At 41.2% G+C, this 16891-nt stretch overlaps 1 protein-coding gene across 2 annotated transcripts; it reads left to right on the top strand.

Moving 5' to 3' along the window:
- Positions 1-142: 142 nt before the first annotated feature.
- Positions 143-10943, top strand: ABHD14A (abhydrolase domain containing 14A). Of its 2 annotated transcripts, none has more exons than XM_063291922.1 (5): positions 143-282; positions 5257-5530; positions 6837-6952; positions 8433-8668; positions 9795-10943. In XM_063291922.1, exons 2-5 carry the CDS (start codon positions 5262-5264, stop codon positions 9975-9977), a joined length of 804 nt encoding a protein of 267 aa, XP_063147992.1. In that variant the 5' UTR covers positions 143-282; positions 5257-5261; the 3' UTR covers positions 9978-10943. The 2 variants fall into 2 exon arrangements, with proteins under 2 accessions (XP_063147992.1, XP_063147991.1); XM_063291921.1 differs by lacking the exon at positions 143-282 and adding an exon at positions 428-2179.
- Positions 10944-16891: the final 5948 nt, after the last annotated feature.

The raw sequence follows: 16891 nt of genomic DNA, 5'->3' as shown, positions 1-16891 counted from the left end.
CCAAGCGAGGCAAGGGAGCCGCGACCCCCTTCGGAGGCGTGGGCGGTCCCAGGAGGGCGCAGAGACAAGCCCCGCCGCGCGCAGTCCTGCGGCCGGACTCCTTCAGCCCCGCCTCCCGCGTCTTGGCCTGCGAGCGGCAGGGCTCCCCTCGGCCGCTAGATGGGGCCTGGCGTCTGGACGCGGAGAGGCGGGCTTGCGGGTCGGCGACGGGGGATCCCGCGTCACCGAGTTCGCGCAGCGCCCGCGCGGGGGGAGAGAAGACGCAGCGGCTGCGAAGCGCAGGTACCGCCGGCCAGCCGGTCTGCCTCGCGGAGGGAGGAGCGTTTTGCTCCGCGGCGCCCGGCTTGGCTTGCAGGGTCCATGACCGGCTGCTGACAGAGGCCCTCCTCCGTTGGGCGGGCAGGGAGAGGCACCCGGGGTGGGTGGCTGTCGGCCTACGCGTCCTTCCCTCCGGACCAGGGCCCGGGGAGGGATTCGCCGAGGGACTGTGCCTAGTCTGGGTACTCGGGAAGAATTGCGGGAGTCTCTCCCACCCCTCCGAAGTTTTTCTTTCAGAGATTAAAGCTTGGTTGCTTTAGTCCGCGCGTGCGTCACCCTTTTCTTTGGGATGTCGCATGTCAGATCTTAGGAGAGAACTGTGCAGTAAAAGGGAAAAACAAACGGCTTTCTTACGGCTCCCCCAGAAGGCGAGGCCGGCTCCCCCTCACAAAGAACGGGCTACCCTTCCCCCGTCCCCTTCGGGGGTTTTGCATTGATGGCCTGTGGGCCGGGATGCCGGGCGCGGGAGTAGACCGGGAGCCCGACTCTCGAAGCAGGTGCTTCGGTCTCTCTAGGAGATTTCCCGAAATGGGAGGAGAGTTATTGGAGTTGGCAAGTTGGGGTTGAAGGACTCCTGAAGGACTCTTGGGGTTCCTGTAACATCGGAGGCTGGAACTGAACGAATGAAAGATCGGCTTACTGGGTCTGCATACTGGGTCGGTTTAAGAAGTCTGTAGGAATGGGATGGGAGAAGATGGTGTCAGTGTAAACTCTAACTCTAGCTTGCTCTAATAGGCCTTTGCGAGTTCGCAAGTGTTTACATTTTCCCACCCCATTAAAAGGTTTACGTTTTCCCACCCCATTAACAGTACCTTTCTCTCCCCATTACATGCCAGTGAAGCTGCTTGATGAGAAACAAGGTTTGTGCAAGTAGGTGTGTGCAGTCTGAGGCAAAAAAAAAAAAAAATCACCTGGTAAACAAGGGTGTGTCCTCCTATACTTAAACCAGGCAAGGGCAGTGGGAGGCTTCAGCTTGTCCCAGCAGGAATGGTGCTGCTTCTGCTATTTTCTGAAGATGATATTTCCTCTGTTCTGAGAGGGAATTAGCTAATAGCTCTGAAGCATCCAAAAGGAAGGAGAACAAGGGTTAGGATGGATCTCAGAAGAATCCAGGATGTGCACTTCTCTCCCCATGTGGCAAATTTGGTCCAGGAGCTGTTGGAGCAAATAATATCTGAACATGATACCTTACGCCAAGCCTTGGCTTCTCTCTCTGCTGGTCTAGCAAAGCTTGAGAAACGCCTGGAAGAAACAGATTGTCGAGTGGGAGCCCTAGAAGCAAAGGTGGTGTCTACTCAAGGCTGTGTTGTCAAACACGCTACTCTGATGAAGGAGCTGGCAGTAGGAAAGTTAGTGGCTGACTACAAGCTGGAGACCCTAGAAAACAAATTGCGAGCTCGAAACTTGAGGGTTACGGGCGTCCCCACAGCCATTGGAAATGTGAACCTTATCCCATTCATAGAAAATCTGTTACCAGCTGCCTCAGATTTAAATGGCAAACAGGTTCCCATCTGTATAGAACGTGCTTACCGTCTCCCAGCAAATAATGCCCAGGTGGGTAATGGTAGTACTGTACTAATCACCCTTTCTGATTTGCGGCATCGGGAGAGAATACTGAAGACATCCTGGACTTCCTGGACTACAAACTTCCATGGACACAAGGTATCCTTCTTTCCTGATCTCAGCCCGTTGACATATGCCCGACGGAAACATTTTGTGGCTCTGAAGCAACAGTTCCTGAAGGAAGGAGTTCATGCTTTCGTATTGTACCCTGCAAAGTTAAAGGTTCTGCACCAGGGGAAAACATATATCTTCAAGGACATTCGATCTGCGGCTCAGCTGCTGGATAAAATCCAAAAAGGTAGTTGGTAAATGGAGAAAAATTAGTACAGATTTTGAGGAGAGGTCCTTTTGGGTATAGTATTGGCAAGATGACTTTAGTAATCTTTGACCTTTGTTATTTTGAATTAAGGATAATGATTAGCAGCAGATTTGATGGAATGAAGTCTAGTTTAGGTGTGCAGGGACACAAACCAAGTCTTCACATCAGACAGTTACATCCTGAGACACTGGTGAAGGCTTATAAACACCTTCATCTTCCTCAGCTGCTGGCAATACCAATATATGACTCATAGTCTTTAATGAATGAAATAGAAGTATCTTGATTCACCTCTTGAGCTGGTCTCCACAGTGATTCTTCTTTTATCCCTTGCTAGTAAAGCAGAAAAGGTTGATAAGGGATTTTTATACTCATTTGCAGAGGTGAAATGGGTGCTTCTAGCCCCTGCAATCAACTGGAAAATTGCATCATTTACAAGAGTGTGTTTACACTGAGTTTACAACTGCTACCATATTTCCAAAGGACTTTGAAGTAGTAGTATGCTAGCAGAAGAGATTTGTTAGCCTTGCTGTGTTTTCAAGCACCCAGAACTCTTTAGAAGAATCTGCGCTATAGTGCTTAAAAGTAATGGACTGATGTTTCTTCTTCACATATGTAATCTTTGCCCACAGATGGGTTTTACCTAAAACTGATTTTATGAGATATTTGCCAAGTTTGTACATCATAAAAACAGTAACAATTACTTCACTATAATTTAAGAAAAACTGTACATTTTCACCACTACTGACAATCTCTTCAAAGATATATGGCCATTCTGCTGTATATTTTTTGGCATTTAGTACCCAATTGTCATTATAGGGCCCTAGCAGGAGTTGCTTTTAGGGAGAGTAATATCCAACTTTGTTATGGCAGCTTGAATTGTGGGATTTGGTAAACTCATCTTGGGCAAGTGACGAAGTCACAAAACTGCATCTTCACTTTTGTGTAGATGTAGATCACAGTTGGTTTGTTTAGGAAGTCCTGAAAATAATTCCGAATTGTAGCAATGACTGGATATACTACTGTAATAATTAGTCTGATTGCTCTTTGCATCTTTCCTGGCTGATTCTAAAAGAGTGGAAGAAACACTTTAAAATGGCCATTTTAAAGCCATTGCTGTGTATCACGATGATGGCTTCTAAAAGATTTGAACACAAAACCTCAATTATTGTAAAGTCAGCAAGAAGATAGGGTACCTAAAGGTTTACCTAAGGCAGTCTCACATTGGGAACTGAACTATTTTTCTCAAAAGGCACAGAATAGCTGTTCCTCTGTAAGCAATTTTGCATGGGTTCCCACAATATATGCTGCAGGTTGGGGGAGGGTATCTTACAGATTTCCTATCACTTTGAAAGTGAAATTTGCTCCCTTAGTGAAAAGGCTTCCTGTATCTTTTGATAGGAAAAGGCCATTGACTCTGCTATTTGTGCATTGAATCTAATTATGTTTTCCCTGTCATACCACCTACACTTGGATAGAGGCAAAAATAGGCAAAGCAAGCAAAGCATTTCCTCCTAATTTGACAAGTGGGACATACCATTAACAAAAATTGAAAGAGAAACTCAGGGAGAAGAGCAGCAAAATCTGAGGGTTTAGAAGGAAAGAGCGGGCAAAGGTTTGGTGAAACCTGGTCTGATGTATAGCACCAATATGGAAGACATAGGGTGCGTTTTAATTCTGTCCTGAGTAAGCTGGGCAGAATTTTGTTTCAGTAGCAAAATAAAAGGAGACAAATCTTGAGCTTCAGAGGGGCCTAGAAGTTAAGATAGTTTAGAAAAAGGGAAATATAGAAAGTGGGGATCTTCCTTCCTGTGGGTGTGAGAAGGTGTTAAGTTGTAAATGAGACAGAGCTATGGGTCACTTGGGCAAGGTACTCTTAAGTGGGACTATCCTACCTTCCAAATAAGAGCTCACTTACAACTAAAGGCATTTTATGCTCACTTGCTAAGGAGACAGCTGGCAGATGAACAATTTAATAATGGCAGCTGCTTTTGCCTATTGCCATTGATTACCTGGAAAAAGAACAGGCAGGCGGGAAAGCTGAACTGACAAGGGAGAGGCAAGTGGGCTTTTGACAACATTGGTTTGAAAAATGCCCAGTCGTGCTAATCCATGATACTGTTTTATTTATTCTACCCCCACCTTTCAAATTATATACTTAGCTCTCAATCTCTGCATGCCATTTTATCCTTGCAGTGGCCCTGGGAGAGATTGATTGATTGATTTCTATCCCACCTTTATTATTTTTATACATAACTTAAGGCAGCAAACATACCTAATGCTCCTTCCTCCTCCTATTTTCCCCACAACGGCAACCCTATGAGGTGACTTGGGCTAAGAGAGAGGGACTGGCTCAAGGTCACCCAGCCTGCTTTCATGCCTAAGGTGGGAGTAGAACTCATAGTCTCCCGGTTTCTAGCCTGGTGCCTTAACTACTGATCAGTTACCCAATAATCTTGATGGTTGAGTGTGGATTTTAATCTGGATTTCTCCAGTCGTATTCCAACATCCTTAACTTCTACATCACAGCAGCCCTGGTGATTGCCTATATTCTTCCTAAGCTAGTTGTATTGGTATTGTTTTAAAAAAGAGATTTGAATCTTAAAGTAGCATTTCAGTATTGAGTGACCCAAACAGTTGCAGTTTTTAAGACTAAACCACCCTGTGCCGTGCTAACCACCATCTCCAACTTCAGTGAGTACCATAGAGCTTGAAGGATTTAGCCCTAGTGCAAGGACAAGTTGAAATAGCCAACATTGAGCAAGATGAACTTGATGTCTGGTTGTCCTAATCTCTCAACAACAAACTTGGTTTCTTGTGGTGTCAAATAAAGCCATAATTATTTCCCTCCTTCCTCAAAAAAGGCATGATGGTTGAGGAGGAAAGAAAACATGTCTTATACACAGTCCTCTTCCTTTCCTATGTGTCTTACACGCTACAGTAGTAATCCTGCAGCTTTGTGGTGCATGGGGTTTGTTGGCTCATTACCTTACCATAGCAAGCTCTCCTCAAGCTCTCTGATCCTAGTGGGTCTTTCTTTCTCTCTCAAACCCTTTCAGAAAAGATGACTATGACTTTGATCCGCAACAGGCTGGCGCTGCTGGTCCTAGGAATCCTTGTCACTTTTGTCCTCTACCTGTTGCTTCCTGCGATCCAGCACGAAAAATTTACTGCTTCAGTAGACATCCCTAAGCCACGGGCCATGGAGGAAGAGATGAAGGGTACAGGTGCTGGGAATGTCACCATCTTGACAGGGACAGTTTTGCAAAGCCCTTCTGTTTTCTTTAGAGAAGCTGTGCTGGTACAAAAAGATGTTGCTTCCTCCACTGAAAGGTAAGTTACCCTCCTGAGTTTTGAGACTTCAGAGGATTAAATCTCCTTCACATAATAAATAACACTCATGCAACCTGTCCAGTCTGGCAGTACACAGAAACATTAGCTTGAGTTTGGGCTGCTGGAAGCAATTCTGGTTGGTCTAAAGATTACCAGAGGTATGTCAAATATTGACTGATTTAGTTTTTTAAAGTGAATCATTCTGTTGAATGGCTGATTTATTTTGCTCAAGTAAAAGTTGCGTTTTTTTACTACTGTATTTCAATAAATAGGTGACAAAATATATTTTACCCTTCTGTTTACCTTGGCGCTTCCTAGATGGAAGCCATGTTATTCATTCATTTGATTCATAGGCCACTCCAATTTGTACAACTCCGAGCGGCTTACAAAAAACCCAATTATTATTGCTTAACTAGATGTAGCTCCACAGAGAGAACACAGTTTATTTCTTGCAGAGTGCATTGGTAGTTCATGGCTGCATCTTGCTTGCTGATGCTGGAGTTTTCTTCCTACATTTGTTGTGCTAATATATGGCTTTCTTGGCTAACGTATTTATAATTAGGAGCCTCATATGTTTTCTTTGACTTGTATTAGTGCCATGCATTTCTATTACTGAGTGATCATGGTAATTTCCCAGGCTATTTAAGAATATTTTTTTCTGTCAGATAATCTGAGTACTTCCTTCTGTACTAGTGCCTATACTGTATAACCTTTTAAAGGTTGGAAGAGAAACATTGCAAAGATTGCCAAATATATCTCATTCTTTTATTAAGAGAGCATGTTGTTTTATGAACTCTTTCTTTCTCAAATTCAAATTGAGACTAGTCTTCTTCAACCTGATGGGAATTAGATGTATTGAAACTACAATTCCCAGATCTGTGTTGATAGTTGCAGTGCATCCAGTGGGCACCAGGCAGTATTGTTACAAACAGTAGAATACATGTCTACTTTCCCATCCGTATTTATTTTATTAACTACACTGCTCATGTGCCTCATGGCGAAATACTTTTCCTAACCATGCTCCAGGCAAGCATTGCTTTGGTGCTAAAAAAACCCCCTAATTATCTTAATTTTCCTGAAAGACATTTGAGATTTCAGGGTGGGTTCACACATTGTGCTGAGAGCCAAAGTGAGGGAGCAATGATATGAAGTGGAGGAAGCCAACTTTTTTTGTTTTCCTTTTGTAAGATGAGTTTAGTGGCTTTGTTTTAGAGATAAAATATTTTGGGACTTACAGTATTTTTCAGTACTCATGTCAGAATGGCAAGAAACGATGACATTAGTTTCTAGTTGTTTTTCTTAACAGGCTGGCAGTGATCTTCTTGCATGGTCAGTCCTTCACATCCAAGACATGGGAGAATCTAGGAACACTGGCTTTGCTTTCAGAGAATGGATATCGTGCAGTAGCTATTGATTTGCCTGGTAAGAGTAAGCAGTGAATTTATTCTTACTAATCTTGGCTTTTCAGTTTCAGCTTCTTGTTCTCTTATGGGCTGATATTCAGTAATAACAATATACAGTTCTGTGGATGTAATTCTTGGTTTGGCAACACACTTTGAATGAATGCAGCGAACCAAGGTAGAAGGATGAGCACTACTATTTTTATTCAATAAATCACTCTCATCCTGCATGTTCCATCGGCAGTAATCCCTCCCTCTCTCCCTGGAGCGAATGCCAACAGTTGCAGAGGCCCTTCTGATGCTTCTGATCCATATTCATAAGAGGCAGAATGTAGTTCATTATTTAATAAGCGAGAAAGGTCCTGGAATCTGTTAGCTAGAAGGGAGAGCCAGGTTTGTTTCAGAGTGCCATGATTTGTACAGATTGTGATCAGCAGCACACTGAAGATGGCACTGCCTCTTTCCCAGATCTTTTCCCACTTTCAAACACTGTTGTATTTAGTGTATTTGCTGGAGGACAATGTTTAGCTCATATTTATTTAGCATTCCCCACCCCCATCCCATCTGTGTAGCTTCCACTCTAATGGTTTTGAAAAGTCCTTAAAAACCTGGCTCTTCTCCCAGGCTTTAGGGGTAGCATGGCTGTTGAGTCCCTGTTGGGTACATTTTGTGCAGTACCTGGAATTTGTGTCTGGACATGTATAGTATCTTTGTTTTTTATTCTTTATAAGGTAAGCCTCCCAGAGTCTCTCTGGAGTTGGATGGCCTTAAATCAAATAAATAGATAAATAAATAAGATTTCTTTGTTATAGCTTTCACTTTGGAGAAGTAGCAGGACTAGTCTATAAAAGTACAGCTTGCATCATCAGTGATTCATATTTTAGAAGGTTTTCTAATGCCTGGTACTCTAGGTTGAGCAAAGTTGCTTAACTAGTCAGAAGAAAGCCAGAAGTAATAGTTAGGATATACAGATTGCTGGGATAACTGCATAACTATGTAGCTTTTCTCTCTGAATGCTTTGACCTCTGCACAGTAGCTCCTTAGAACCTAATTTTAGCTAAAACTCAGTGCTGCATTTTACAGCATATTTCAGTCTAGAAGGACTAATTTTAGCTAAAACTCAGTGCTGCATTTTACAGCATATTTCAGTCTAGAAGGAGTGAGTTGTATTTGACTAGTTTTCCCTTGAAAGTTGGAGGGCAATGGCATATTGCTGGTTATGACAGCCTTCCCAAACCTGGTGCCCTCCAGATCTGTGGCCTGAGGAATTCTAGGAGCTGTGATTTCAGCATATCTGGAGAGAATCAGGCTAAAAAAAGGTAGTTCCTCTATAAAGATCACAATGCCATAAGTTAGTCCAATACTTGTCTTTATTTCTAAGTTTGGTATCAGTGACTAAAGCTAGTAGCTATAATCCTTTTAATGATTCTCCTTGTTTGCTTATAGTTATTGCCTGATTCTATTTATTCTAGTCATTCCAATTTTTGTTTGTTTCCAAACAGGTTATGGGGACTCCCCACACTCAAATTCTGTTGGGACTGCACAAGGCCGCATTTCTTTTCTGGAGCAAGTCTTCAAGGAGCTGGGCCTTCAGAAGCCCATTTTGATAAGCTCATCTATGAGTGGCCGATATTCCATTCCATTCCTCCTTTCTAATGGAGAACAGCTAAAGGGCTTTGTGTCTATTGCACCAGTGGGCACAAAAGACTTTACGACTCAACAATATCAGCAGGTCAAGGTAAGAGATCTATAGGTTGAAAAACTAGCTAAGAAAGGCTGCTCTAGACACTTGCTGGGTTTTTACAGTTCTCCTTATGACAGATATAGCAAGTATGTGTTATTGGGCCACATAGGACTGCAGTATTCCAAACGTGGCAGTCATTTTGCCACCAATCCCTCCCATCTATTTCTATATCTGCTGTGGCACCCACCCTTTGGAACTTTATTCCCCCCTGAGATTAGATTGGCCCTGTCCCTGCTGGCCTTTCGTAAAGCCTTGGAAACTTGACTTTGTGCTTGAACCTGGGGCCTTGTGTGTGGGTTAGAGCCTATCTCATGGTTGTATGGATGATAGGTTAGATCATGCCTGGCTGCTATGTGTTTTTATTTTTATTTTCTATTCTGTTTCTGTTTTATTGTAAGCTACCTAGAGTCACGTAAAAGTGAGATGGGCAGCTATATAAATCGAGCAAAAATAAATTAAAAAATATACGTCTTTCCATAACTTAATACCATTTGAGGCTCCTGATGTTCTGCCCCTCACTGTGAGTAGCCAAGTGTAAGAGGTAAAAGGGCCAAAATAATTGGGGATCCCACCCTCTAGCATTTTCTCCTAGAGTAATTGTCCCTCTTTATCTGCTGTATGAATGTCAGCCTTGTGAGGTAGTCCAGACAAGAAGCACAGCCAGAAGTACTAGCTCTAACTTTATTTTAAGGTTACATTAGCAGAATCTTGCAAGTCTGAAAGTACATCTCCCCCACCCCTTGCCATGACAGTCCAAGAAACTAGGAAGGGTCCCTTCTGAGATGTTTGCCACACCCCCATTCCTTCTGCGGACTCAGCTGCTGCTTGTCTGACCATTGGCTAGTCTGCAACTCTTCCTCCTGCCTCCCAAGGTTATTCCCAGGTACCATTGCATTTAATGTATTCAGATTCATGTCCGTTCACTGTCTCAAGTGCTTCCTTTGGTTGGAAAGGCCATTCAGATATGTTATGCTTATGTTTTTCGCAGGGCCTTTTTGCAAGTTGTATCGAAAAGAATGGCAGTTGTTTAGCAGTGATACTTGGGAGGTTGTACTCCTAGTGTTCATTTGCATAATCCCTGTGGAATATTGCTCATGTATTTATGCTTTGATCTTTCTAGACGCCAACATTGATAATTTATGGAGAGCGTGATACTGGCCTGGGTGTACAGTCTCTGCAGAGCCTTCAGCAGATTCCCAGATCCAGAGTTGTCATGTTGCCTGGTGCTGGTCATGCCTGCTATCTTGATAAGCCTCAGGAGTTCCATAAAGCACTGCTGAACTTCCTCGGTGAATTAAAATGACTGTGGAATCCATTCTTACTTGCCCTGCTGTATCCCTTTTTCCTTTTCCCAGGGAAAAAGTGAAGACTGTCATGTAATTGGGATGACGTGCATACAAACCTGTTTCTCCAGACTTCAAGGGCTGTAGAGCTTTTTGACAGTTGATGGAAGAATTTATCTCTGCTTGTTTTTGGGGTTACTTCTTTTACAAATGCTTGAGGTATGATTGCCAGAATCCTGCAAACTGGCAGAAGTACTGGATCAAGGACAGAGAGCAGGGTAGCGCTATTTTCACAGTATTTTTGTGACAGACTGAAGAAATCTGCACATCACTGTTCAATTTTTGTCCCTTTTAAGAGCTGATCTCCAGAGAAAGGTACAACTCCATCTTATTTCAGGAATCCCGGCCACAGATAGTATCTTGAAGTTGATTTTTTTTCCATTAACCACCAGCTACTACTTTCAGTGTGCGCACTTCTGTTCTGAGGATTAGGTGTTTTCTTGTGCTTTTTACCTTATTTCTACTGTTGTAGTTTGGAGGGGCTCACATTTTTTCAACAGTGGAAGGAGACAAATTTGATGGGCTTGTCCTGGCTGGGAGCAGGTAATATTTGAAACTGCCCAAGAAGCATTTGAGAAATCTGAAGAAAAACTTTGGAAAATAAATGACACATTTTAAATGTATTTTTTTTCTAAAGGATTCTAAAGCATTGACTGACTTGGATGACCATTGTAATGTCTTGGTTGCCCAGCTGTAACATGTTGACCCTCTGTGAATGACATGTTTAGTTAGAATGTGTCGTCCAGACTCTTACCTAAGCTGGGGAGTATGGAAGACATAAGGAGAATGAGTCAATAACCTTTCAAAGGAGCATAGTCCATGTGTTCGGAGAGGGGATGATTTCTCCTATTCATTAGGTTGTACGTTATCTAAGTTTCTGAGTGTTGCAAAACTGTTTAAGGGTAAATAAATTGTTTATACCAATATTTGGTGTATGTATGTGTGTTTGTGCAAATGTACAATGCTAGACAGAGACTTGATGAGATCATCAAGCTATGAGGTCATGGCTGATAGCATAGAAATTTGGCGTTATAAAGCCTTATGGAACAAGACTCTGGGTCATTGGGTAGTTTAATTATAATCTCTTAAAAAAACTGTGCCCACAATCACCTCCCTATAATTGTGTTTTTTTTTCAAACATGTTTTCCAATTTTAATGCACAGACTTCTAGTACAGCTTTGAATTTTCACCCAGTTACTAAATTCCCTCTAAATATGTTCAGGCGAGTTGTTGTGCTACATTCTGTTGCACACTGAACTGCTAGGCTGAGTACTTTTAACTATTAGATGAATAAGAAAAGATAGTAATCCACTTTCTACTGTGAGAAAAAAAGCTAAGAACTTCTGTTCTCTTGTGGTTTCAAAACAGAGTTATGGGTTTATTAGAAGAGATAAAAATTTTGTCTGAATAATTCTGGTATTCAGAAATTTCAAAGGAAACAATGATATTTAAGAGCTTTGAGAGCTTTGTAGCTTATATTGATGAAGAGTGATGGTTTTAGAGTGGAACACAAAGTTTATAAATATATGTTTAGCTACCTTTTGAATCTAAACGCTAGAGTAAAAATACCTGGTTTTTGTAGAGATTAGCTGCCCAGATTTTAAAGTTCTCATTTAATGGCATGTGTTTGCACTTCCATTTTGTCCAGACTCGTCTTTTATTGGTCAGAATTATAAGTGCTGATATGAATAAGAGTGCAGTTAGAAAGAAGGTACTGCAGGTTAGGACAACTGGATCCATGACCTTGCACCAATAGATCTCTCCTACTCTTTTGGAGATTGTGAATTTCTCCTTAACTGATAGAGACCTGCATTACATGTTTGGTGTCTCTGCTGCTTAGTTGCAGGATAACAGAGAGGAGAGTGGGTTTATGCTTTAGTTCCCTTTTTCATAGATGTGGATTAATATTGAAAGAATGCTAACATCTAAAGCTGCATTCCTTGGCCTGGTGCTCAAATTACTTCCAGCTAGTTGGAACGTATGGCAGTATCTAGTACATTTGTAGGGCACTGAGTTGGGGAGGCTGACCTACAGTATAGTAATACAAAATTTAGAGGGAGGCTAAATTGCACAGCTAGATGCTCAAGATAATTATTGAAAGGCTAGTTAGGTAATAATTACCTGTGGACAACGCAGCACATACAAAGTCCATCTCTTACATTCTGTATGCAGTAGAAGTTGTTTTAAGATGGTTTTTCTTTTCCACTTAGATCACTAAAGCAAATTAGGATTATATTTATGAATGTGGAATACCTCTGCAGAATATAAAGCTTTATTGCTGATATTTTATTGAATATATATCTATACACACACACACACTTAGTGTTTGCAAATTTTTTCAGGTATTTTGCTCCAAAAAGCTATGGCTGGTTATTGTTCTCTCCCATTAAAAATATATCTGCTAATCTTTTAATTTACTGCTTATATTAATTTAGTAATATACACTACTAAATATATGGGTATGGGGTAAGAGTGCTAATACTGACTGGCCTTTTTGCCTGTATGCATGTTGCATGTTAACTACGCTTTGCTGCAGAAGCAAAATAAATTGGACCCCAAATGTGCATACCATTTAATATAAAATGGAAGAAGCATAAATATCATAATGATATGAGAGATGGAAAGCATCACTCTCCATTCCTCATGTGAAATCTGATAGAAGCCTTTCACATGATAGAACGACAATTGCCACCTGTCCTATTTGTACATCACTGCTGAATACCTTGAAACATCCCTTCCGTAAAATATTTAGATTTGTATAAAGCTCCATGTCTATTTTAATATTTTAATTATTTTTTTTTGCAAGCCACTGGGAATATGATATACATACCCATCATACCTTTCCCTTTTAGGGTAAGCAGTGTGATGTAAAGTGTAGAAAGGAAAAGAAATGGTAAGCCAAAATAATGTTTTTCCAAAGGTGTATGGTTAAAAAAAAAAGAAATATAACTAATTCTAGTTATAAGTTACAAAAAATTCTAGTTTATACCATCAGTATACAGCAAAACCATTCATTGTATGGTACCACTTCAGACCTTTCTCTTTGCAAACCATTCCTGCTTCCACCATACTCCTTTTCATCTTCATGTTTCATTTTTTCTATTTGAGTATCTCATGAACTGATTTCTCAGCTTTCTCAGTCATCACTTTTCTTCTCAACCCATTTAGTCTCCCTTCATGTATTTGATTTTAAGTTGATCCTCTCTGTATGACCAAACCACCTCAACATTATTTCATATTGGTAACTCATGTTTGTATTCTGCTCACTTTCACTGAACATCTATTCATTCTTAAGCTTATCTCTTCTTGTTTTACCACACACACTTAATTACTCAATTCCCACTTTATCTAACTTATTTTGAAGTTTCTCTTTTCACTTCAACATAGCACAGTGGGCAGAGGCATGTTTTTCAACACAGCCATTTCTGCTTCTTTTGACAAGCATTCTTTCCTAACAACAATTTTGTTTTTAATTCAGTTCACTTAAGCATTTTCATCTACTTTCCAAACCATTTTTATTTCCATGAAAACCACTCTGCATTTCCTCTGCCTCTTAATCTTAACCATTCCTTCCTCTCTGACTTTTTTTTTTGCAAATTTTTTCTCTCTTATGTATATTCTGTACAGTATATTTGTATTTTCCTCATACACAACATCTTTCACATTCCACCAAGCATCCTTTTCCTTACTTCCTTGTTAGCATAACACCACACATTTGTGTGTACTTTGTAACATAATCATTTTCATTCTTTGCCAAGCAGGTTCCATACCTTTCTGTCTTTACATCAACTTCCTTTTTTTGGGTTGGGAGATTAATCTTCTAATACTTTTTCTGTGGTGATTCTACTTTCACTCTAGTTCCTCAACTTCTTTTTTTTCTGCATCCATTCTTGCCAAACTGAATTGGCACTACCAACAAATGGTCTGTCCTCCATTCAGAATCTCCCATCACCCTTGCATCCTTCACTGTCTCTTAGTCTTTCATCTTCAATCAATCACACATCGTTTCTTTGCCATATCTCTTTATGAAGACTTATGCTTAAACCATGTATTCATTACAGATAGTTTTTTATCTAAGCAGATACTCAGTGGTCACTATGTTCATTCATTCTTAGATCCCCATGTAGCTCAAACATTTCTTCTATACTCTCTTGTCAGTTTTTTACCCATCCATTCATGGCACCTAACATTCTTCCCCCTTTCCCCCAGTTGCATTCATTCAAAATTTTGCACAATTTTTCCCAAAATGCCCCATCCAGGAGTTCAGTAGGTAAGGCTGGGTAAAGTTTCTACCTGTTGTGCTAACTCTGACTCCAACTCTAGAGGCTGTCTAGCAAGATAATATACTCTGGCCCACCAACCTGGAGGTAGATGCAGTGTACTGATAAACACTTGAGATGCATCAGAATACGACTAAAGGTGATTATATACTGTATGGCAAAGCAATGGCATCCCTTTTAGGCTCATGCATAAGTCTGATAAAGCCTGTTTACATTCATGAATACAGTAGCAAGAGAGGTATTGTGCTCACGAAATCAGAAGCACTTTGACCAAATAATTTTCAAAGTGTGCCAAGCCCTACTTTGTAATGAAAAATATTGTCATTATAATGATAACACAGAATCAAAAACTAGATCTATTCTATCAACTGGAACCTTAGAGGCCTATTCACTTTCCCCATAGGCTATTTTAGGAACAATATTAAGACTGGCTCTCCCAGCCAATTATTTATTTATTTAATTTATTTAATTAAATTTATATCACTGCCCATCTCCCCCCAACGGGGGACTCTGGAAGATGCTTAAAATTCAAAACTGATGCAGCCAATACTGCAGCATTGAGTGAAGACACTGGCCTGGCAAGGTCTTGAGTGGCAAAGGCAATAAATAATAGCTTGGGAAGCTGACAGGGAACTTTGACCAACAGAGAGCCTGGTGCTGTGTCACTTCATGCCACAGGAGGACTGTAGCTATGCAACATTTATGCAAGATGCATTCAAAAATCACTGAGCAATGTTATTAAAAAGTCAGAATGCGTGATATATATAATTGCACTTCTTCTGAAACTGAATCTGTTACTTCTATACAAACATGAAAAATAGAAGTAGTTGCTTACTTGAAGTTGGGTTACAAACAGAAGAACTGGGTAGAGAGAGTAGGTCTTGGAAGTGGTCCATAAAGACATGTACTGTACAAGACTCAAAGGAAGAAGGCCTGGTAACTTCTTCCCATTGTTAAATTAGCAACACCATAATTGAAAACAAAATGGCTCAGTTTCTTTAAAAAATAATAAAACAGACAGATTGTCCAAACAGGAGAAGAGGTCTGGAATCTTGGAAGTGTTTCAGTAACTCTTGACTGCTGAAACTTTGCAAGAGATGGAAAAGTAACAAATCTTTCTTTCTCCACATGCTTTTAGTAATCCAATTTTATTGGAATATTATACTACAAGGTATAATGGAATGAATTCCGCAAGTTCTGCCACAAAGTTTCTCATCCTCAGCACTTGACCCTATGATGTGTTATCCTTAAGTGGTGTTGTACAAGATGATACTCATGAACTATGTTTGTTGTGTATTCCTTTAGTCGCTTCCGACTCTTCGTGACTTCATGGACCAGCCCACGCCAGAGCTTCCTGTCGGTCGTCAACACCCCCAGCTCCCCCAGGGACGAGTCCGTCACCTCTAGAATATCATCCATCCACCTTGCCCTTGGTCGGCCCCTCTTCCTTTTGCCCTCCGCTCACCCCAGCATCAGCATCTTCTCCAGGGTGTCCTGTCTTCTCATTATGTGGCCAAAGTATTTCAGTTTGGCCTTTAATATCATTCCCTCAAGTGAGCAGTCTGGCTTTGTTTCCTGGAGGATGGACTGGTTTGATCTTCTTGCAGTCCAAGGCACTCTCAGAATTTTCCTCCAACACCACAGTTCAAAAGCATCGATCTTCCTTCGCTCAGCCTTCCTCATGGTCCAGCTCTCGCAGCCATATGTTACTACGGGGAACACCATTGCTTTAACTATGCGGACCTTTGTTGTCAGTGTGATGTCTCTGCTCTTAACTATTTTATCGAGATTTGTCATTGCTCTTCTCCCAAGGATTAAGCATCTTCTGATTTCCTGACTCCAGTCAGCAACTGCAGTAATCTTCGCACCTAGAAATACAAAATCTTTCACTGCTTCTACATTTTCTCCCTCTATTTGCCAGTTATCAATCAAGCTGGTTGCCATAATCTTGGTTTTTTTCAGGTTTAGCTGCAAGGCAGCTTTTGCACTTTCTTCTTTCACCTTCATGATAAGGCTCCTCAGTTCCTCTTTGCTTTCAGCCATCAAAGTGGTATCATCTGCATATCTGAGATTGTTAATGTTTCTTCCAGCGATTTTAACTCCAGCCTTGGATTCCTCAAGCCCAGCACGTCTCATGATGTGTTCTGCGTACAAGTTGAATAGGTAGGGTGAGAGTATACAGCCCTGCCGTACTCCTTTCCCAATCTTAAACCAATCCGTTGTTCAGTGGTCTGTTCTTACTGTTGCTACTTGGTCGTTATACAGATTCTTGAGGAGGCAGACAAGATGACTTGGTATCCTCATACCACTAAGAACTTAAATCGATTCTTCACCTCCACTGCATATTCCTTAGGAATATTAGTGAGCTCATATCTAGCTGATCTGTGGGTCTTCCCTAATATCTTTAGTCTGATCCTAAATTGTGCAATAAGAAGTTCGTGATCGGAACTACAGTCAGATCCAGGTCTTGTTTTTACCAACTGTAGAGATGTCCACCACCTTTGGCTGCAAAGGATGTAGTCAATCTGATTTTGGTGTTGTCCATCTGGTGAAGTCCACGTATAAAGCCGTCTCTTAGGTTGTTGGAAGAGAGT

Source organism: Candoia aspera, chromosome 2 (genome assembly GCF_035149785.1).
Source record: "Candoia aspera isolate rCanAsp1 chromosome 2, rCanAsp1.hap2, whole genome shotgun sequence".
In the NCBI taxonomy this organism is placed as follows: Eukaryota; Metazoa; Chordata; class Lepidosauria; order Squamata; family Boidae; genus Candoia; species Candoia aspera.
This window is presented reverse-complemented; position numbering and strand designations above follow the sequence as displayed.